This window comes from Crotalus tigris, unplaced genomic scaffold (genome assembly GCF_016545835.1).
Source record: "Crotalus tigris isolate CLP2741 ecotype Arizona unplaced genomic scaffold, ASM1654583v1 scf7180000017700.2314712, whole genome shotgun sequence".
Taxonomy (NCBI): domain Eukaryota; kingdom Metazoa; phylum Chordata; class Lepidosauria; order Squamata; family Viperidae; genus Crotalus; species Crotalus tigris.
The window spans coordinates 1,223,184-1,246,516 of NW_024096576.1; the positions used below are offsets into that span (position 1 = coordinate 1,223,184).

The 23,333-nt window shown below is 34.9% G+C and overlaps 1 protein-coding gene across 2 annotated transcripts in view; it reads left to right on the forward strand.

Annotated features, from left to right (window-relative positions):
• EFNA5 (ephrin A5) overlaps nt 1-12,871 on the forward strand; it is a 235,882-nt gene extending 223,011 nt beyond the window's left edge. Inside the window, exons 3-5 of one of the 2 annotated variants that reach the window (XM_039338410.1) lie at nt 5,593-5,658; nt 6,099-6,179; nt 8,558-12,871. In XM_039338410.1, the coding sequence (XP_039194344.1) occupies nt 5,593-5,658; nt 6,099-6,179; nt 8,558-8,679 (269 nt within the window). In that variant the 3' untranslated portion in view covers nt 8,680-12,871. The remainder of the gene's footprint in view (nt 1-5,592; nt 5,659-6,098; nt 6,180-8,557) is intronic. The other variant, XM_039338411.1, reaches the window with a different exon arrangement.
• Nucleotides 12,872-23,333: the final 10,462 nt, after the last annotated feature.

Genomic DNA, 23,333 nt, shown 5'->3' on the forward strand with positions numbered 1-23,333 from the left:
TGTTGAATTTGTCTGTGCAGGTAGCCGTCAATTTACAATCATAACTGAACCCATCACATGTTTGGATCTGATTTTTTTTTTACATTTTTTTGCAGTAGTCATTAAACATATGCCACAGTCATTAAGTTAATCCATTTTCCCCAATGAGCGTTATTTGCCAAAAACCAAAAGTAAACACCAAAAACTGGCAAAAATAAATATATTGCAAATTGTGGTCAGGTGACCATGGAATGTTGCAAAGATGAGCCTGTTGCCAAGTGTCCAAAATGCTACTGTGGGGAAGGGGGAGAGACAGCTTTTGTAACTTCGCATGGTCATTAAGTAACCGGTCGTAAGTCAAGGACTACTTGTACCTACAAAAATCAGAATCATGCAAGAAATGGTTTTCTCTATGATACTCTATGGAAATGAAAGTTGGACATAAAGAAGCAGGATTGATGCTTTTTAACTTTGGTTGAAGAAGAATTCTATAGATAGTCAAAAAAACAAAGAAACCATCAAATAATTCAACAAACAAATTGACCATTGGATTTGGTTACAGTGATGATGGCTGCACTGTTAGATTACCTGAAGGACCAAGTTGAGGAGGAATGATCCTGAAGAAAATGTGCTCACTAAGAAATCAACATTGACAGCTGGTACACAATCAGTCAATGAATATATTAAGAATGTAATAGTAAAATATACAGTGATTGGAAGAGATGAAATAAGACAATCATTTCTGATTTGGTGTTCAAATTAATTTGTAAGGATATTCAGTTGGGAATCTGAAGAGTCCTTGGTGCTCTCTAGCTTAGTTATTTTCTTGCAGACATTTCATTACCCAAACTAGGTAACATCATCACCTAACAAAGGGGTTCTCAACCTTGGCAACTTTAAGACTTGTGGACTTCAACTCCCAGAATTCCTCAGCCAGCTTTGCTTTGCTGGCTGAGGAATTCTGGGAGTTGAAGTCCACAAGTCTTAAAGTTGCCAAAGTTGAGAACCCCTGACCTAGCACTTACTATGTTACCTAGTTTGGGTAGTGAAACATCTGAAAAACATCAGCAAAAAGGCAACCAACCTCAGAGACGACCCCTCATTTCAATCCTGAGCTACAAATATTCTCCTTTATTAGTTGGGAATCTATCAACCATTTGGAATCTAAGCAATGTTAAAGGGATATTATATTAAGATTCTTTAGAGCTAGTTTTATTCTTTTGAGCTATTTCAGTAGTATTTAGTCACAAGATAGTTTCACTATTTGGGGTGACTATATGTAATAATAATCCTGCCAACAAAAGTACATATAGTCAAGGCCATGGTTTTCCCAGTTGCAATGTATGGTTGTGAAAACTGGACCATAAGAAAGGCTGAACGCCAAAAAAATTGAGGCTTTTGAACTATGGTGCTGCAGAAGACTCCTGCGAGTCCCCTGGACTGCAAGGTGATCAAACGGTCAGTCCTAGAGGAGATCAACTCTGGCTGCTCTTTAGAAGGCCAGATCTTGAAACTCAAGTACTTTGGCCACCTAATGAGAAGGAAGGACTCACTGGACAAGAGCCTAGTGCTGGGAAAGATTGAGGGCAATAGAAGAAAGGGACAACAGAGAATGAGGTGGCTGAATGGAGTCACTGAAGCAGTAGGCGTGAGTTTAAATGGACTCCAGAAGATGGTAGTGGACAGGAAGACCTGGAGGAACGTTGTCCATGGGGTCACGATGGGTCAGACACGAATTTGCAACTAACAACAACAAATATGTAATAATAATCATCACAGTTTTTAAAAAATTTTCTGGGGTTGTTAAAGTTACAATTGTATTTGGAGTTTTTTTATGGTAAGAAAAATATTTTGCAGTCTGAAAGCAAGTTTATGGAAAATATTGCTTTGGTGTATAATAGAACATCGTATATTGCTTTACAAAACCAATTTATACTTAAAATGTATAAATATAAAAATGGACAATCCTGCCTTTGAATATGTTTTTATGGTTTTCTGTGTCATTTGTAAAGGCAATTAAAAGACAGGGTGGCATAGAAACAATCACACATGTTTGTCATTTAAGGTAACAAGTAAGTTTCTTCTGTGCCTGTATCCCTGTTGTTAGGTAGATAATATGATATTTCTATTTTATTAAGCCACCTAATGTGTCTTGAATAAGATTTGTATATTCATCAGAGGCCTCTGGAAAATGGCCAGTTTCCTGCATGCCTCCATAGAGTGCAATACTTTGCCCTGTAACACATTCTTTACAATAAATGTCAGTAAAGGCTTCCCCATATTTGATTTATTGAGAGCACACAGGGAAGCCAGCTGTTAGCACTTCTTAAGTATTTGTCTTTGAATATGAGTTAGAGCTGAGTAACTTCATTGTGCAATTTTGTTTATGATTAAAAGAGGCAGACTTCTTATGCCTTTTAATCTTTTTTTGTCTTGGATTTTTTCCCTCTTAACCTAATATTTTGTCATTTTGAAAGCAAATATCTTTACACCAATGTTCTGAAGAGTTCCTGATTCTATCTATATCTATATGCTTTTCAAATTAGGATCATTTTGGGAAAAATCTAAAAATGCAGCATTGCATCATGAACAATTGTTTTATAAAGCAGCATATCGTTGTTTTTTTAAGCAAGTTACCCTTTAAATCCCTGTAAGCTCTACCTACCTTGAAATTTAGTATGTGGAGTATTGACTGGCTGTATACACAAACCACTGATTATCAACCTTAAGTTCATGTTCATCTAATAAGAACTTTCAGAACTATTTATCAACATATTTGCTCAGTTTTCATGGGATTGTCTGTTCAATTTTCACCAAGTCAAGTAGATCATATACTGTTGCATTCTTTGTGGCATCATCATAACATTTATTATTTTTGAAGAATCTTCTGTTGCCTTTTTGAATTTATATCATAATCAGTAAAAATGATCTTAATTTAGCATTGTGTTATCTCTGTATTTCAGATACACTCTTAAATCTCCAATCTTTGGTAATCTATTATCTGAATGCCATAGGATCATAATTCATTTTGCTATGCTGCATAAATAAAACTATAAATATCAACAAACCATTAATAATATATCACATACATTAATTTTTGAGCAAACAAAATCAGATATTAACAGACATAATTATTTGTAGTATTCAAAAGCATTTTTTAAAAAAAAGTCAATGATAATTGCACATCAGGTTAAATAAAGGCATCCAAGTTAAATAACCTATGAATAGTCCCTGATAAAATGTTCAAACTTCTGAACTATTATAGGAATGTCTCTTTTCCAGGACATTTAGTGATAAAATCCATCCACTATCTTTACTCTTGGGACTATATGATAATTGAATCATATTTTCCCTACTCTAAGGGAAGGAATTCCCCATATCATAATAAAGGTTGAAGAATGTGTCTGCCGATTGAAAAGAAAAGTCCTGTTCAACCTCAATATTGTCAGGAATAATTTATTTCTCATGGTTTTCCTCCATGTGTATGTATATAATATATACACATTTTACATTGTTATGATTGATTATGTGCTGTCAAGTCAGTATTGAATCTTAGCAATCACATAGATAGATACATTTGTTTATGTTAATATATTACTTGGACACACGCTCTTACAATAATGGCCCAAACCATCAAATGCTTTTGCTGAAAAATAGAAGGAAAGTTAACTTTGCTTACGTGAATAAATCACAATCTCTTGGAATGTCAAAGTCAGACAGACAGCTTACTTAGAATCTTTATTCCAGACTAGCTAAGTTATGTATAGAGCTTAAGTCCAGAGAGTTTATAAGAGACAATTTAGCAAACATGCCACATTTAATTCTAGGTAGTGCAGATTTATAATTTTCAGTTATTTGTTAATGTGGGTAAATAAATAATATTAACTCAGCCTTGTACAAGACTAGATCTATGACTGCTTGGTTTATAGAATCAGCACCTAGAGGTAGTCCTTGACTTACGATCACAATTGAGCCCAAAATTTCTGTTGCTGAAACATGTGTTAAGTGAGTTTAGCCCCATTTTATGATGTCTGTTGCCACAGTTGTTAAGTGAATCACTGCAGTTAAGTTAGTAACACAGTTATTAAGTGAATCTGGTTTTACCCATTGACTTTGCTTCTCAGAAGATTACAAAAGGGGACACTGCAACCATTATGAATATGACTCAGTTGCCAAGCATCTGAATTTTGATCATGTGACCATGGGATGCTGCAACGGTCATAAGTGTGAAAAATGCTCATAAGTCACATTTTTCACTTTCACAGTCATTGAATGAACTGTTGTAAGTCAAGGACTACCTGTATTCAGTTTTCAATGCTGTATTGATACCTTAAAGGCCAAAGTGGACAAGATTAGAGCCAAAAGCATAGAGTGCAAGAGAAATACCCCTATTTAAAGCATTAAAACAGCCGTGCCCTTTGGAAGGCTCATATGGCTGCTTTAAACCTAGTGATTTTTATGAATATATACATATATAGATAATTGTTTTGTCTGATCCAATAGTGAAGAAAAGTAATGCATGAAAAAAAAATCAAAGCTAGCCTTTGAAGCAGCCATACAAGCCTTCCAAAAGAAGTTGCTTCAAGCAGATGTACTTTGTTCATCCTAACCCAATTTTCAAAACAAACCTTTGAAATATTTTTCATAGCTGCAGAAAATTTGAAACATACAGTATATAAAAAAAATCATTTCTCACATGCATGTAAGTCACCTAAACTCCTAATAGACAAAATGTCTATGAGATTCTCAGACACCCAGTCATGGTTGTCCCAAAGAAGCTTTTTCAGAACTGAACTGAAGAAGCTTCTTGGATGAGAAGCAAAAAGTCTTCAAGGAAAAACAAAGTCAGTTCCCTTTTGAAAAAGTATCTTTGGGTCCTATTAGGCTAATTTCTTTTTAAAGCTGCAGTGGAAGCTCCAAATAAAACCTTGTTTTATTTTCTGAAACAAAATGAAACATATTATATACATATATGCATCATGAATGTATTTTGATTCAGGCCATGTAGAGATCTATTCTGCAATTCTACTATTGTATTCAAATTGCCATTTTCTCTAGACCTGTTCACGATACGAGTTCTTTGATGAAGCGTATTATGTCACATAATATCTGTAAAGTAGATATGAGGAACCTATTTCTATCTAGATTTTGTGTTTTAACTGAAGCAGGAATAAATCCAATAAAAGTTTCCCAGGACTATTAGCCAACATAACCAAAAGTAAAGCATCATTAGAGATAAGTTCAGCAACATAATGGAAACCATATCGCTATCATCTTCTGGTTAAAGTAAACAATTTGTGAATTTTGGGCTCCCAAGGAAAGACCATCAATTTAGGTTTTGTTATTTACATACATTAATGTTAAGGGATAGAAAATTTGGCATATTAATACTGCTTTAGCTCCACGTTTTGGGAGGAAAGCAAAATAAAGTGAATAAAACAAAGTAATTATATCTAAAAATACAGAACACTGGATAGTTTAAAAATTTTGTTTGATGTTTGAACATCCACAATAATATGTAGATGGTGTTGTGATTATTAAAAGAAGAATGTTGGATGTTGTCCCTTAAGATGGAGAATAACTATGCTCTCCAATCTCCTGTTTCTTTTTCAGCATCTGCAATCCCTGATAATGGAAGAAGAGCATGTTTAAAGCTGAAAGTCTATGTACGGCCTGCAAGTAAGTGCCTTATGCTTTGCTTTAGAGGGTGGCTTTATAGTGCATGCTTCGGTTTAGTAAACAGCAGTATAAACTTCTTTTAACTTTTAAAATCCTATGTGGTATCTCTTCTTTTCAGCATCATTTCTTTTTGTTTTTGCCATATCTTTTAATCATTTTTCACAAAGCAGTTTTCTTATTTGTTTTTCATATGCATCAGTTGCTAACTTGTTGTTTCTTAAATGATGGTACATCAGTTGCTAACTTGTTGTTTCTTAAATGGTGGTACGAAAAGAAAACTACTGTGGTGTTGCAAAACAGGCCACAGTTAAGATATAAATATATACCTATAATAGAAATAGAAATCAGACATGAAGACAACAGCAAAAAAAAAAAGGAAAATGGGGATTTTAAGGGTGTCTCACTAACTTATTTGGCTGTTATCTCTATTTTTGTTATAGACAACTGTATGAAAACTATAGGTGTTCATGATCGTGTTTTCGATGTTAACGACAAAGTAGAAAATTCATTAGAACCAGCAGGTTAGTATGCTTAGAGACTCTCTTTTAACAAATGGCTCTGTCTTTCTGCAGCTTTTGCGTCTCTTTCTTTCTTTCTCTTTGCATGGTTTGCATGGTAAAATGATTCTGCTTTTACTCATTTCTTGCAGCGCTAATATTGCTTATGGTGTATCTAATTTGCTAATGCTAGAATTCTCTTGTAAGATGTTGAGAAAAAGTATGCTTTTTCCATGACAATCTGCTTATTCAAACATAGCACCTCATTTAAAAACATAATAGTTCTAATCCCATTCCCACCCCATTTTTTTGGTGTTTCCATTCAAGAAATGAATATTTAAGTAAAAAAATGTGATGTATACCTATAGACACATATATATGTTCTCCATAAGAATTTAAATATATTTTATCTAGTTGCTACCCTGCCTCAATCTATAGATGAATTTTGGACAGAATTTTACAATGTCCTAGAAAAAAATATATGCACTGTATTTTGCAGTAAATGAGTAAAATAAAATTGATTTCAGATTTAAAAGATGAACAACTGGATATGATAATATTCTTGGTACATTTATGTTAATAGTGTACTGTAGATACTTTAATATATTAATATTACTAAATAAGAGCAGGTGAAGCTGATCTCAATGAAGCTTATTTGTGTATCTGCTGGTTCTGTTTTTTTAAAAAATATTGTAAGAATGTTAAATACTAAATTGTCTGCATATTTCTCTAGACATTGCATTGCTTTAGACATTCTCCTTATATCAAGATCACGTTTCCCATTTCTCCCCACTAGGGAGAAAACTCAAGAAATATTCAATTTCTTGATTTTTGAGTGTCCTGTTCTAGAGCTACCTGAGGCCTACAGAGGAAGTCAAACAAGGTTAAGGCAGAGGTTCTCAGATGAAGGAAACTGAAGGGACAGCAGGGCAAACAAAGTCCCTCTGATGAAGAGAAAAGCTGACAAGGAGTGAATCCAAAGCACAGACTCTCTGGCAAAGAGAGACGTCAGAAACTCAGAACCTAAGATAATTCCCAAAAGGAGCAGGAGGAAGTTTTCAAAGGAATACCCTAAAGCTTATTATAGTCGCTGTCATTGTCCCACTCTACTAATTTCTACTGCATCCCTATCCTCTAAATTTAACAGAATCAAACTTCTACAGAGATGTGGATATAGAAATTACTGAGTAAAACAAGTTTATGTCCTTTGGTTGTTAGGCACTTAATGCAAAATAAATGTGCTTCTCCTAATGAAAGAGCCATTGCCTTACCTTCATTTTACATATTGAAAGATGTACGTTCAGGGAATTGTAATGCTCATATTCCTAAAAGAGACATTCCTGGTGCCTAAACTGAATGTTTCCAACATCAGATTAAATGTATTATAAGTTGTGTATGTTTTTAAGGTTAGATATTGTTTAATGTTATGATTTTTATATTATAAACAGCAATGAAACTTATAGAAATAATTATGACAATTTAGATGGATTTGCTCGTAAACACAGAAATTAATTTTGTTTAGGATAGGGAAGCCAGCAACTTTACAATTAAATTCACTGTCTCTGGATAGTTTTAAATCTTAATCAAAGTCTCTCATAGTTAACATTTAAATTTTCTAGGTAAGTATTTTCCTACTTTATAACTTAGATGCCATGGAAAACTAATTTATACTGAAAAAGACCATTTGGGTTTTTTGGTGTTACTTCCAATCATTCTTCCTTTTCAAAGAGAGAGAGAGAGAGACTCTTTAGCACTATTTAGAAATGTCAAAAAGCAGAATAAGTCATTCTGCATAATTTCTGCTTGTGGCCATTTCGCCATCTCTCAATATTTTTATGATGTGATTTTTGCTGCTTTCTCAAATGATGTGTCATCTGTTTAAATATGGTATTTCAGAGCTTCTGTTGTTATCTACTGATAGGCAGCTACAGCAGCTTTTCATCTTTGTGCTTAATTGCTTTCATTTCCCATTTTTCTAGCAAAATCATAATATTCTATATTTTAAGGAAAACATGCATTGATATAATTTTTCTCTTCAACAACATCTCTCATCAAGACAGTCTTCCTACAACCCTCTTATCTTTGTTTAAAATTTTATGTAGCCAGATTTTACTAGCAAAAACTTTGGAATTATTTTGGAACTGGTAAATCATCATTTGGACATTTATTGATTTTCTGCATGCTAACTACATAAGACAAATACAAATTTAAAACTAATTCAGAGAACAATGTCCAACATTTCAATGGGTGTTCGCTTTGGTTTCATTTTTTTTAATTGGAACACATGGTATTTAAACCAAGGGACTATTAAAAAGTTTTAAAATACTATGTGTTAAAATATATTTATTTTGTCTTTATCTTTGGAGGAAAAAAGTACAAATGTGTGCTTTCTGTTTGAACAGATGATACTGTACATGAATCGGCTGAACCATCCCGTGGTGAGAATGCAGCTCAGACCTTAAGGATATCCAGTCAACCTTTCACAACTCTACTGTTCCTTCTAGCAATGCTTTTGACGTTATAGCACATATTCTAGCAAGCTGCCACAGTCAACTTCAGGATCCTGGAACATCAAAGATCCACTTAACTGCTCATCCCAGCAACGGGACTTTGTATTGGTTTGCAGATGTTGGTTTGTTCTCCTTTCCCCAGTCTTTTCCCTTTCTCTCTTCTGCAACCTGAACTTTGAGCAAAAATTGAAGAGGAATAACTAGACCTCTTCCTACTCCTAAGCTTTCCCTGGCTTTCCTTGATCCCTTCTAAAATAAATGGACTCCAAATGAAAATGCCAAATTTGAATATTGACACTAGTGATTCTTACTTTCCTCTGCAGCCTCTCTTAAGATACTGCCTAGTTAATTCACTGGGCCATCTGTATATGGAGAAGGAAGAATAATAGGAGATGCAGTTAGTTGAAGAATAAGGAAGTTATTTGAAAAAAACAAGGGAAGTTTTTTTACTCTTTTCAATAAAATATTTATTTCTCCTTGTTCAGCACTGTAAGACGATCATGCAATGCACTGTGTCACCATGTCAGGACTGGAGGGAAGATATTAAGAATAGATATGCCTCAATGACCAGGCTCCTCAAAGGAAAGAGATATTATTTGTATGCAACTGCCTTGAAAGGTCCTTGACTGTAGAAGTTATGCTCCATAACATAAGCTCTGTCATTAGGGGAGAAAAAAAAATGACTACCGACATGCAAGGTCAGATTTAGGAAACTGTGTTGGAGTGATAGTGCCTCTGTTATCGCTCTCGGTGGATAGTGCACACCAGATTACTTTTCTTTTGACTCAGATACCGTGGTGCTACAGCAATTTTTGTTCAAATGCAAAAAGGCATTTCTGTACTTCTAAAATATTTTTTTCTGTGTGAATAAAGTGACCTTTCCCAAGGCTGACTTAGTAGCCAAGTAGCCTTGGATCTAGCTCTGGGTGGTGATATATACTACGTTGATAATAGCTCAGGGTAGATTAAACCTGGTGAGTGATACAGAACCCCCAGTGTCATGATAATTCTGCCTCCTTGAAAGTTTGGCAACTCTTGGAGTAAAGCAACGAGGACATTTGTCATAGAGGGTGGGGGGGAGTTCTGCATGGGAAGAAAAGAGTACAAGAAGATTGTTTTGAACTGTAGAGTGAAAGTTGAGGCATTGATCTCATCTCCCTCTTTCTTTCCAACACAGTTGAAAAGTAGGGTAAATGTCTTCATTGACAGGAGATAAATTAGACAGACTCCCAAAGACTTTTAACTATTTTGTTGCTTTTAAAAATCCACTAGAGTAGAAAATACATTATCTAGATATACCTTATGCTGAAAATAATTATATATGCTTGTCCTATTTAAAGATGATAAAATGTGGTAATTTGTGACAAGATTATGGGGTGCTGATTGGTTGAAATCGGGTGAATCCTTAGGCAGCTGTGATATAGCCTCATAAAACATTTACCAGGAAATGCCTTCTTTATATTATTCCATTAACTTGGACAGACCAAATTTAGATTTACTAAATAAGAGAGATCATGAAAATTACTTAGAAAACTTAGTTTTCTCTCAAAGTTAATGAGAACAAAACTTTACAAAAATGAGGGTAGGGTTCACTGAATTTTCACAAGATAGCAAAAAAAATTTAATACTAAATCATAATGCAAATGGACAGAATTTTGTAAATGCCTCTTTGTATTATGAAAAGAAAGCATTTTTTTCTAAAAAAAATTTGCAGAATTTCAGGATTCAAAAATAGCATGAATAAAATGGTAAATGTAAGGTGCCCTGGGCTGTATTTGAAAGCACAGAGATGTCTGATATAGCACACAAATAAAAAAAGAGTTCCATAATCAACCCTGAGGAATGGCACTGTTTTCCTCAGAGTACAATCAATCAATCTCCTCTCTTCAATATGTATTTTGGGTGCATATGTAGGAAGGGATGATCTTGAAAATAGTGATCAAGGTAAAGACAATGTTGCACATGAATTAAGATCCTACAAGTGTAACCTACCAATTGCAAATATGAGTCACACTGTTCGTTGTTCTAATAATGGCTATAGCTGTTTTTTCATCATTTATCTACAAATAATAAAAGGCTGGACTCACTTGCCTCAATAGCACACTTTCTAAACCACAGATTGTCACCACAGTGAATTCAAACTTTTGCTTTGCCACGGCGCCACTGCTAACCTAATGAATAAAAGCAACACTGTAATTACAGTTCAAATGCTAATTGCTACATTTCCTCAAATGCAGATCTTGTCGGCAGTAGGTTCACAGGACCTTCGGATATTTGATGGCATCAGGCAATCTTATTAAGCAAGAAATGGCCATGTTCACAGGACATAGTGAGACATAAGACTTGATTAGTATAAATACTTCTGAACACTGAAGATACTAAACCATCCATTTGTATGTTCCATCTGAAAGCAAATCATGACTCCTTATCAAAGAAATTAGCCATAAGCAAGCCATAGTTATATTCTATGGTATGTGCAGGCCCTGAATTGTATCTCCTTGGAACTGATATTTTACAAGGTTTGCTGCTCACGCAGGAGCACTGATGCTAACCAAGCCTTATGGTGCATTCATGCAAATGTGGCCAGTGCCTGAAAATGTTTTACTCTCTCCCACTTGGATATGTGTGTGCGTGTGTGTGCGTGCGTGTTGTCCTGGCGTCTTCAAAAAGATGTCAGTATGTACGTTTATTATAGCCCCTGTCCTCAAGCATGGAATATGAGATACAACATTTGGTCCCCTCAATTCAGACAGTCTGCCCTGTGTCATCCAGTCCGAGTTTGTAAGGGCTTTGAAAAGGGTAGCAGGGAAATAAGGATTGATCTGTGTGATGGATACTGTGTATCCTTTAATAGACAACAAGGTAACATTTTGTGTTAGTTTAGAAATATTGTTTTGTACTGTACTTTCTCAGCTGGCGAAGGAAAGACAAGTTAAGACAAAAAAATGCTATGTTCTTTAAATTCTGTATTATTAGCAGCCTCTGTTGTACATAGTGTTTGATAATAAAGTATTAATTTGATTATGTCTTTTGTAAGTGAGAAGAAAATAGATTTTCGTGATATTAAAATTTAAATAAAGAATTCACCTTCTTGGATATATCCCCAAAAAATCCATCATGGTTACTGATGATGTAGCCACCATAGGTCATTCCCCATACCAGATTCACTCAATGAAAGCCATTCAGCCACTCTCAAGATTTCACAATGGCAGGACTTGGAGCATTGTGGCATCTGGTTATCAATGTTTTGTCCGTGGAATTAATGGTCTATTGTTGGAAGCCCATGGTATTTTTCTTTGGGTGTTAGGTTTTCATTAGCATGTGGATTCACAATAGTTTGGGATTTTATTCTTCCTTCTTGTGAAAACAATTTTTTTCCTTCCAGTTGTTTATTCCTTTTTCTTTCCGTGGGTGATTGTTTTCAAAAGGGGCCTTCCCAGCGACATATGTGATAATGTACAGTGACTTGATTCCTTACCCCATTGAACACCAAATGTAGCAGGGGGTTATATGTAAATAATTTTCTTTCCTATATAACTGTTGAAGGGAAGAAATAATAGCTACCAAGGGAATATATGTGTTTGGGGTTTTTTCACATATTCAGCAGTGGCTGAATCAATTTTTTCCAAATTTTGAAAAATACCAAACTTTTTCCTTAGTCCAGTTATGTAAGTTTAATAATTTTGTTTCCATCTACAGTAAATCAGATTCCTCTTTCTCTTCCCTGCTACCAAGTTCCCTTAAGTTCTCATTAAAAATAGAGCAGTGAATGGACGAATCTGTTTCTGACCTGCAGTGCCCTACTTTTGTCATACCTTCACCCATATTTTTCAGACTTGAGACTAATCTCGCTGCCAAAATCTTAACTGCCGTTATTCTGACCAGTTTAATAGATGCTGGCATAGTGGAAGTTGCCCACAAGCCTACAAAATCTGCTTTCCATGGTTATCCTTGATGGCCTATTGAAGCCACTGATTGTGTGCTTCTGGGTATGAAAGTCCAACTCAGTGTGGTCCTGTCCTTGTACTGCCCTGCTTTGCAGTTTCTTTGCACTTATTTATTGAGTGCTGTTTTCAAAATGCTTACATTATATGAATTTAACAAAAAGTGTTAAAAAACAAACCCATAAAATCTGTATTTGTATATACACGTGTCCGTACAATTATATCTGAATAAAAAATTAAAGATTTTCATCATTTTAATAAATTTCTTTTAGGCTACATTTTTATTTACTGAATAATGCCTTTGGTTCAGTGGCTTTTTTTTATCTTAAATATTTGTGGGGGAATGGAAGCCTGCAAGGAATACAACACTGAGCAGTTCTGAAATGTTTGGAATGCAATTTCTGCATAGATTAAATACCTGGAACTGTCACCACCAGGATCCAGTCTGATCTATATTTTGGATGCTGTGATATTCTTTTTTTCCCCAGCCCAAGTATCTGCTTAAGAATAAGTTGTTACTGTGGTTATTCACATCATCTTCAACACGGTGACTATATAAATAAGTCAATGTTTTAAATTGTGCTTTCCTATTTTTCTGATAAATGGCAATTTGATGCAGAATAAAGTAAGATGTTCTACTAAGCGTGGACTGGGGGGATGTAAAGGACTGCAAACAGGGCAGACAATGCATGGCACCTCTTTTGCCAGTGTCCCCTTGGCTAAAAATGCATTGACTAAATGAGTTTAAAAAGTGGACAAAAGTCCGCATCATAGCTGCAGGTCTCCCCAACCCTTTTCAATCAGTTTGAAATGCTGATACCCCATTTCTTAAACACTCTGCATTGGAAATGGTACACAGCTCTGCAAGAAGTTGTCAACTGGTGTTCAGTATGCTTCATTATCTATTAATGGCAGATTTCTTTCTTCACTCCGGAGCATTGAAATGTCAACTGTTGTGTGTATATTAAAATTCCTAAGGGCTATAATGAAAAAGAGCCCCCTCTCTTAACCAAGGTATGCTTAAGGAAATCTCACATTTCACCTTTGCTATGGTCAAATAACTAGACTGAGAGACTTCACAGGCATTGTTAAGACTTTAAGCAGACTAGACAAAGTTTGGTCAAAAGTGCAAGAACTAAAGGTTTGGTTGTTTACTTAATTAACATACAGTTATCATTTAACCATTCTTCCAGAAATTGTTACGTTCTTGTAGCAAGGTGAATTTCTGATTTAAGTAAATACAGTAGCCCATATATTAGCAAATGTTTTTGATCAATAAAGGTGATAGGTGCATAGAACATGACATAAAAATAAGGTAAGGGATAAAGGAGCAACAGAAAGTATTTAACTCCCAGACATTTTCAAATCCAAACTTTAATTACATTCATGTTAGCATTAACCTCCTTGAAAGCTTTTTATTAAATTTAATTGGTTAACAGGGCAATCAGTACTAATTATAACTTGCTTTGACTTCGCTTTACAAATTATGAGTGACAGCCTACTGTGGAGAGAGAGAGAGAGATACAAGAGCTGATGTGGTGAACCCTAGTCTCTGGAAGGTTAAATTTAAGATTATGGTTAACATATGCTTGATTTAGTTTAGCATAATAACCTCAAACAGTTTTTCAGATTTAACAATGACTGGTTATAATTCTGAGGGATCCTCTGCAGTGATGAACAACATTTTTAATGTTTTTATTTAAGTGTTTTTTTTCCTCTTTTATCTAGTTAGGTCCTTAATATTTCTGTTTCCACAGTGCGGCAAACAATGTAACAATTTTAACCAAATCTAAGAATATTTTACAAGTTACTCAAACTTGTCACATTAACTTGTAGGCTATTTCAGGGAAAAGGAGAAAAGAGGCTTCAGGACTGTAAGAAGGAAATCATGATTCAAAAGGGCATAAGTGGGGTCCACCCACAACTAGATCAGAGTCATTGCCCTCACACGTGCAGTTGTAGAAATTGTTTAAATAAATGAATAATAAATAATCCCACAATTGGCATTTGTTCCTCTGCAGATTATTCTAAATTTATCTGCTTTTCTTATAGTTAATAAAACTATTGGGAGAAGAGGGAATTAAGGCTTTGATTGTCCAAGATGTTCTGCAGTTCTAAACATGGTTTGATGGGTGTATATGTGTGTGTGCTATTGAATGTGCTTTTATTCTGTTTTAAAAAGGAAATGTTGATTGGTTGATTTACAACAAGCAAAATATGTTCTTTTTCAATTAAAAAAAGAAATAGAGATAAATGCAGTGTTGAACTATGCAAGCTGTAGGCAGATATTTGAAAATGCCTGGGGAGCATCAGATTCTAGCTGCAGAATTCTACTCATAAATACAATCCAATTTCATGCAGATATCCAAGTTAATGTCCCATGTAACTTTACACATATGCACACACACGCGCGCGCGCACGCACACACACACACACACACAGAGAGTCATTATTAAGAATCCATCTAAATTTAAACATCTGCAGAAAACAAAATTGTATAGAGATTTGTGATTTTTTCAGAGATTGATAGAAATTTCTCTATGAGGGTTTACCAGTCATTTTAAATGGCTGGTTTAAATGAACACAGAGCAACAAAGATTATTAGGAGACTGGAGGCTAAAACATAATGAAGAACAGTTGCAAGAACTGGGCATGGCTAGTCTAGGAAGAAAAGGACCAGCGGTGACATGATATCAGTGTTCTAATATTTGAGGGGCTGTCACATAGAGGAGGGGATCAACCTATTTTCCAAAGCACCCAAAGGCCATACAAGGAGCTATGTATGGAAACTGATCAAGGAAAGATTCAACCAAGAGAGATTTTCTGACAGAACAATCAACCAATGGAACAGCTTGCCTTCAGAAGTTGTGGGGGCTTCATCATTGAAAGCTTTCAAAAAGAGACTGGACAGCCACTCGTCAGAAATGGTATAGGATCTCCTAGTTGAGTAGGGGGTTGGACTAGATGACCTACAATGTCCCTTCCAATTCTGTATTCAGTTGTGAAATTATGCCAATTATACTCTCCACTGATACATTTTAAATCCCTGTTATATGTAATATTGAACACAATACTAATTGTTTCTTTGGAGAAACAAATAAGGATGGGTTGGTTAGGAGCATGTTCTAAATTGGGGGCCCACACTTGCTTTTTCATCATGTAAGATGCCAATTTTAATTTCCTTTAAAAAAAGGAGTAATGATTGTTCATTTGATCTTTATCTGCTTACAAGAATTGCAGATGATTTGTCTCAAACTAGTATCCGGTGATATTTTTGGATTCAGCTCAAAATTTCCAACCAATATGATGGAGAATTTGGGAATCTGTATGCTATCATTCTAGATGATGTTGGTCTGATTAAAGATAAAAGTAGCCATTAACCATCCAAAAGTTTTGATATAACCCAGAATTTTTTGTACAAATCAGTCAGAATGTTAGATATCAAGATCAATAACTGCAATGTTATCTGTAAGCAAAAAGAATCTGGTGTAAGTACTGTATGGAACATTGAAATATACTGGACTATTGTTACTTCACCATACAATTATTAATTTTTAGACTGGATATTGTATGATGTTGATTTATGATCTAACAAAGAGCCTAAGAATCATGGATGTAGTTTATTATGAAGGGAGTTCTAACCAAAGGGTTGTGTTGCAAGGTCAATCCCAATAAATTTAAACTGCTAAATACTTAATGAATCCCTTGGGTATGGCGGTAAGAACCCTGATTACTGTTGGTGTTACAGATAACTTTTTCTTCTAAAAAAATTTATCAACTTCGTAATACATTAATAACATTATTATATTTGCATCACAGTTTTTCCCTAGGAATTCAGGAGAATTTTCATTTTATGTACACAATACTGAAAAAGTTCTCCATATATCACAAAAATGTTGCATTTTATCACCTTTTATCCCCACAACAACATACAATCTTGTGATGTAACCTAGATTGATAAATCATGACAGTACCAGAATCGCACAAACTGAAGACTTGAACCTAGATCTCCCTGATCCTCATCCAGTATTATTATTGGCCCTTTATATGGCCTAAACTGGAGGTGGGAGTGCTCATTGCCAAAAAAATTGGATAGATTCACATCACATGAAGTGGGAATGAAATGTTGAAAGAGTTGTGGGAAGTCTAGTTTTGTTATTGTTTTCAACTGTTTAATAACAGAGTTTATCAGCTTTCCATTTTTTAGAAAACATGGTGGGATGTATGTGGCTCCAGGGGTCATCTAAAGAGACCATTATGTCCTGCCATCCATGGGTTACTCATCCGTGATCTAAACATGAGATGCAGAGGTGTTGTGGAGAACATATGTATTGGGAGCTGTATCTGAACTGAGCAAAGGGAAAGGTTAATAGGATTAAATCAAAAAAGATATTATAATTTGGCATAGTTGATCTCCAAAGAAAATTTTTTATGTCTCTTCAGTAAGTTTAACTTTCATCCATTTCCAAATTTGAACAAGAGTGTAATAGAAAAATACTCACTGGTGATTGGCCAAAATCCATACTTCTAGTTTTGATTCTTTTTGCCACATGTTGTTTGAATGGCATGTTGATTAAATGGACCACTGAACTGTTCCATTTGTGCCAACATCAAAGGCGTATCTTCATTTACTTGCTAAGTGCAGCATCAGGTCTATACTGAGTTGGATGAGTTGCTAATAGAATGGGACAGCTATTCTTTGATTCCTTTAAATATGTTGGCATCTAACACTGGAATGTGAGCAGAAAGATACAAACCTTTTGGTGTGGCAGCCCCTCTCTCACAATTGTACTCAAAGCATTCATAGATAGAATATAACCTTCTACCTAACAGAAACAGAAAGGAATTCAATGATTTGAATCATGTGTCACAATATAAATGTTTTATTAAAACTTCAACTTAACAAACCCAGTTTAATGGATTTGCATAGAACTACAGTATGTCTAAGATAACCTCTATTTACTGGATTTGCCTGTTAAATCAAGAATTGCTCCCTTAAGCTGAGGTTGATGCAAATTATTTGTATTATTATGTCATTTATTTCAATGACATAATTGAAGCAGGTACATATACTGGCAGAAATAACATAAATTTGGATTTTAAAAAATGCCTTCCATCAAAATGGTCCATCATTTTGAAGTTCTACTATATAAATAATAATAATAATAATAATAATAATAATAATAATAATAATAATAATAATAATAGTAAAATTGGAAGGGACCTTGGAGGTCATCTAGTCCAACCCCCTGCTCAGGCAGGAAACCCTACACCATTTCGGACAAATGGCTGTCCAGTCTTTTCTTAAAAACTTCCAGTGTTGGAGCATTTACTGCTTCTGGAGGCAGGTTGTTCCACTGATTAATTGTTCTCACTGTCAGGAAGTTTCTCCATTGTTCTAGGTTGCTTCTCTCCTTGATTAGTTTCCACCCATTGCTTCTTGTCCATAGTATTCCATATATTATGGAATACTATGTAATAAGAAAGTTTAGGCTTCCTGTTTGCGATTGTGGTGCTGGCAGATATGCGGGACGATCACTCTTTCTGCCATCTGGTTTTCTCCTGCCGGGGGTCCCTGAAAAGGGTTGGAAGTCGCCCTGGAGGGGCGGCAAAGCATGAAGAGGACCCCTCAGTGATCACAGAACAGCAGCAGCCCTCCCGTTTGATCCGGGACAGCTCTTCGAACTGGCAGGGGAAAAGTCCCATCACTAATGCCGCTATCAGCCGAGGCCAAAATTACTAACAAGCACTTCGAAAACACCGCGGAAGAATTGAGTAAGATCTTACCTTCTTTGTACTCCAAGTATTTTCCTGTAAAAAGCTTCTTGAAATTTCTTCCCCCTATGAAAAGAGAGGGAAGGGAACGTCTTCCTCCCACCCTCTAAAATAGCGGCGTCTGACTACCTAGGTGAAATAAAGCCTTGAAAAGAACAACTAAATAATTGGATTTGCATCTTCTTGATATTTGGGGACCCAAAAAGTTCCTACTCTCACGGGGACTTGCTACTTTATTTACTTGTAAAAAAGACGAAAAAGAACTTAAATTGGATAAAAACCTAGCCTGGGATTTGAAAAAGACTTTAAATGCTATCAAGGATATCTTGTGGCAATGCTTGGTACAGCAAGTGAATAGCCCAGATCTGTCCTTGGTATTATCTAAAAGAGATTAAAAGCTGAGCGAACAGCTGGGCGGTGAAATTTTTTAGGAACTGTGGAGGTGAACACTTACTGACTTTTGTTTAATAAATAGCCTTCACTAAAGGACCATCTATAACCATGTCAGAAATGGAGGAGGACCAGCAACAAATTTTGGCTATTTATAAACTTATACTTGAAAAAATTCTTGAAGCTACTGAGATAATTAAATCTAGACTGAAAGACAAAGGCACCAGCTTAAATCTACAAAGCAAAACCCTGATTGCAACTAAAGAATTTACAATTCATAAAACAACAGAAGTGGAAGAAATTAATACCAAGACAGAGGACTTTAAAGATCAACAAGTACAACGTACTGAAAATTTAGACAATCAAACCCTGATTGCAATTAAAGAACCGACAACTCAAAAAACAACAGAAGCAGAAGAAAGTAATACCAAGATGGAGGGCATTAACAATCAACAAGTGCAGCTTACTGAAAACTTAGACAATCAAACAACAACTATAAAATTGGACATGACTTTCTACTTAAACCAGACGAAACCTGAAGAAGAAGAAGACCAGATTGAATTGAAGACAAGTATACTAGAGCAAATATGGGGATCTGAACCACCAGTGCAACAACTTAATGATTATAAATGGGCCAGTTTTTCTAGAAAATTGACAATTAGATGGTCTCCTTTAGTTCAAGTAACATGCACAAGAATGAAGGGAGATCTATCTAATGATCTAAAAGCATTGGTATGAAAGCCTGGTTGGTATAAAAAGAAAGCTAGAATTAGATTTAAAAAATGGGGTCTTTTGATTTTTTTTAGAGAGGATCCAAAAGTTTCAACTGATGGGCTAAAGGGAGATTTTGAGATGAAGGGAAATTTGATTATTAGATTTAAGTATTGTTGGAAAATAATAATAAAAAACAAGGGATTAATTGGCTTAATATTGAGGATTTAGACGTATAAGGGAAATGAAAATTAACTGTTAGGAAATTGCTTTGAATAATTGTTTAGCCCAGATAATGCAGATGATGGATTTGAAATAATAAAGGACACTCCATTATTGTGGTGATGTATTAGGATGAGAAATAGAAAATGTTTATGAAATAAAATAAGATTATATTTAAGTAAGTAATATGTGTATTTTAGATAGCGTAACTTTTATTTAGTGAAATAAAGGAAATTTGAGCTACCCAACAATTAAATACTATGGATATTAAAGGTTAAATTGGAATATTGCAATTAAATATTAAAATTAGGTAAAATTTAAAAACAGATTATTGATAAATGTTTCAACTGAGTTTGATCTAATTAGAAATTTACTAGCTTAAATATAATATAGCAAATGTTTAGGGAAATAGAGAAGGAATTTTTGATGATGTAACCTGAGACATGTACTAAAGATTTTGTTATTGAACTATTGATTAACCCAATCACCACGTTGCTTTCCAAATACTCAAATATAAAACTGGAAAACTAATAAAAAAATTGTTAAAAAAAGAGAAAGGTTTAAAATAATTTTTAATCTTAAAATGATGCTCACATAAGAAAATAAAGTTCTGATTATAGGGAAAAAACAATCAAGTGTTCATTTTTCATTGCATACATCTTTAAAAAAGTCTCAATTTTTCTTTTAGTTTTCAATAAGCAGTTCCAAATCAAGCAGTTCCAAATTGACTAAGTCAATTGTAAATGTGGGTGTGAGTCTACAAAAAATTGCAATTTCCATTGTAAGCTGACTCCTACAATGGCTTGGCCCTGTGCCACATTTGATGGAAACCACAGTTGATGGCAAAGAGGTCTTATTTCTTTCACTTGATGACGATGCTGAAGAAAAACAAATAAGAGTATTATGGCTGTCATGCCAAGGAAGTTTGCTGTTGCTATTTTGATTTTTTCCCTATATATATATATATATATATAAAAGCAACTTGGCCTCTAGGTATAAATAGGCAAACCTGCCTACAGTTCTTATGTGCTGCACTCATTAGCCAAACTTTTCTCCTCTAAAGAACCTTTGCCAAAAGGTTAAATGGAATGCATACAGCTGCAAATGTTATGAATATTTATGATAGTGTGAGACAGAGATTTTGCATCCATGAATAATAAAGGTTTTTTTCCCCTCAAGTAGAGATAACGAGATGGGGACAAAACGGTGATGTTGCAAAGTGTGGAAACCCCACTGAGAACAGCAGGGGCAGCCCAATTCTTCCCACCCTTTCTTGCTTGGACTGAAATATAAAATAGGATAGAACATACAGAATTTTTAAAATAAAGCTTCATAGCAAATGGGAGCTTTATCTGCTGTGCATGTCACCATCCCCTCCTGTGCACTTCATTTGCAAAAGCTTGGGGCATGGGGTATTTGTCAATGATAAAGTCACCTTCCAGTTTGGAACACAGGATCTTATTTGTGAAATTCCTGGTGTAGCCGTTACATATTAAGCAGAGGCTGAAGGAGCTGCTTTGCATTCTCTTCAGGAGCAATTGATGGGAAAGCCTTTACAACAGCATAAAATTTAAGATCCATTTATTGTGTAGCTTTAAAACAGTCTGGTTTGCTTTGGAAGAAAAGAAGCAGAACAACCAAGTCAACCATGTTTATTCCAGAAATGGCCAGGTGAATAATACTGAAGAGATGTACAAGTTCTATTTCAAAACACCCTTATTTAAAATACATGTTTAGGTGTTTTAAAGCCAATAATATCACATGTGAAAGAAACTTTAATTTTCTCACCAAATTTTGAAACCAGGAGACTCCTCCTACAGTTAGTCATGCTAGCATGAGAAAATGTTGCGTTAAATGTTGTGCACATGGGAGTTGTACAATTTCTTAGTAAAAGAACATTGGTTCCTTTACATCGCCCTTTGCTAGTATATCCCACATCTATAGCTCTTTCTAACCTAGCACACTCGTTATCATATTGAACTTGATTGTGATCACCTTTTCACTGATCAGGGATCCTATCTGTATATACCATGAATGCATAAGAAGCTGCTTTGCGAAACATGTCCAAAGGCGCATCATCCAGCACCTTGAAGATCCAGTTGTTTGATCCCATGAAATCTTGTCTGCACATATGTGTATTTCTATGTTGGATTAGTCAGAGAGTGGAGTGGAAACTCACCTGCTAATTGTTTGCCTTCGAAGAACAATGAGATAAGAAAAACATTTTCATTGTCAACACCATGCTTGGGTTATTTCTTTGCTGGAAATTTATTATTTATTTATTATTTATTTTTGGCCACTGAGCTCCAGTGGACTTGCTGGTGTCATTGTACTACTGCTTCAAATAATGTAGTGTTTTCATGGCCATGGCAGGTAGAAGAAGCAACTAATAAATCTTGGGTAATAAACAAAAAAGTGTGAAACATGATTGCATTTTACTGCATCTTAGATTCTGTTAAACACAATTTAGGATGATGAATCACTGGTGACAGCTATTACTTTTACCACTTAAACAATTTTCTCTTCATTATTTGCCATTAAAGTAATTTTCCAGAAAGCAAATTATGTGTGTTTGTATGTTTATTTTTGAAAGTATTCTCTGGGCTGATGAGACTTAACAGTAAGCATTTGCTTTCTGCCTCACTTTGTGTTCGGCAGAAGATTACTGGCAGGAATGCTCCTGCAAATCAAACATCACCAAGACAAAGTTCAACTAAATGAAATTATATTTTCACTTGGTTTCCAGGATGTGAATTATTGCTTATTGGTAATGCTTTAGCACAGATTATCTCTGTGAAGTGGGTTAGGACGAAACAGTATGGCTGGCTCAAACTCACTCACTCTTAGTTAATGCCACAAAAGTCATCATCCCCCACAGACCCCAATCAACCTTTTCTTTTTGTGGCCTAACCACTTTGTTTCTTGTTTTTGGGTGATAGATTATGCCATGTTTATTCATTTTAATTATTCCCAGAAATTAACCTTGTTTCAATCTTCTCTCACCAACAATCCAATTTTACTTGGGGCAAACAATAAAAAAATGTATTAAAATCATTATCCAACAGCAGAGGTGTGCAGTAGTGTAGTAAGAATTATATACCCCCCTTCTCCCTTTTATTAAAAAAAGTTTTAAACTGTGAGCTACCTCTAAGGAACAGTCCACTAATGCATAGCATATATCTGTTTTATTTCTTTCTATGATAATTCACAGCAACAAATTACTGTATACCATTGGTTAACATTATATTGCACCCAAACTTCCTTGCCTATTGAATCATACAATGTTTCACACATTCATTTTCCAGATTCAATTTCAACACTTTATAGCCCTTGGCAATAACATGTTCATAAGTAACACACAATACAATTTCAATTCAATTTTTACAAATTCAAACCCATAGTTTTTTGCCAAAATTAAATTTTTCCTTCAGTTGTAAATATATCAGCCAGTGTCATACATATCCTTCTGATTCCAATCCGTCTTTTGACTAGATTAGTTCACCTTGATTAAAAAATATTATTTGATCATACTTCCTCCAGTTTGGTCTCACCATCATTTCTTTTCTGAAGAGACAATCAAAGAGGTACCTTAAGGGAGAACCTGATTTTATATTTATTCCAAATCA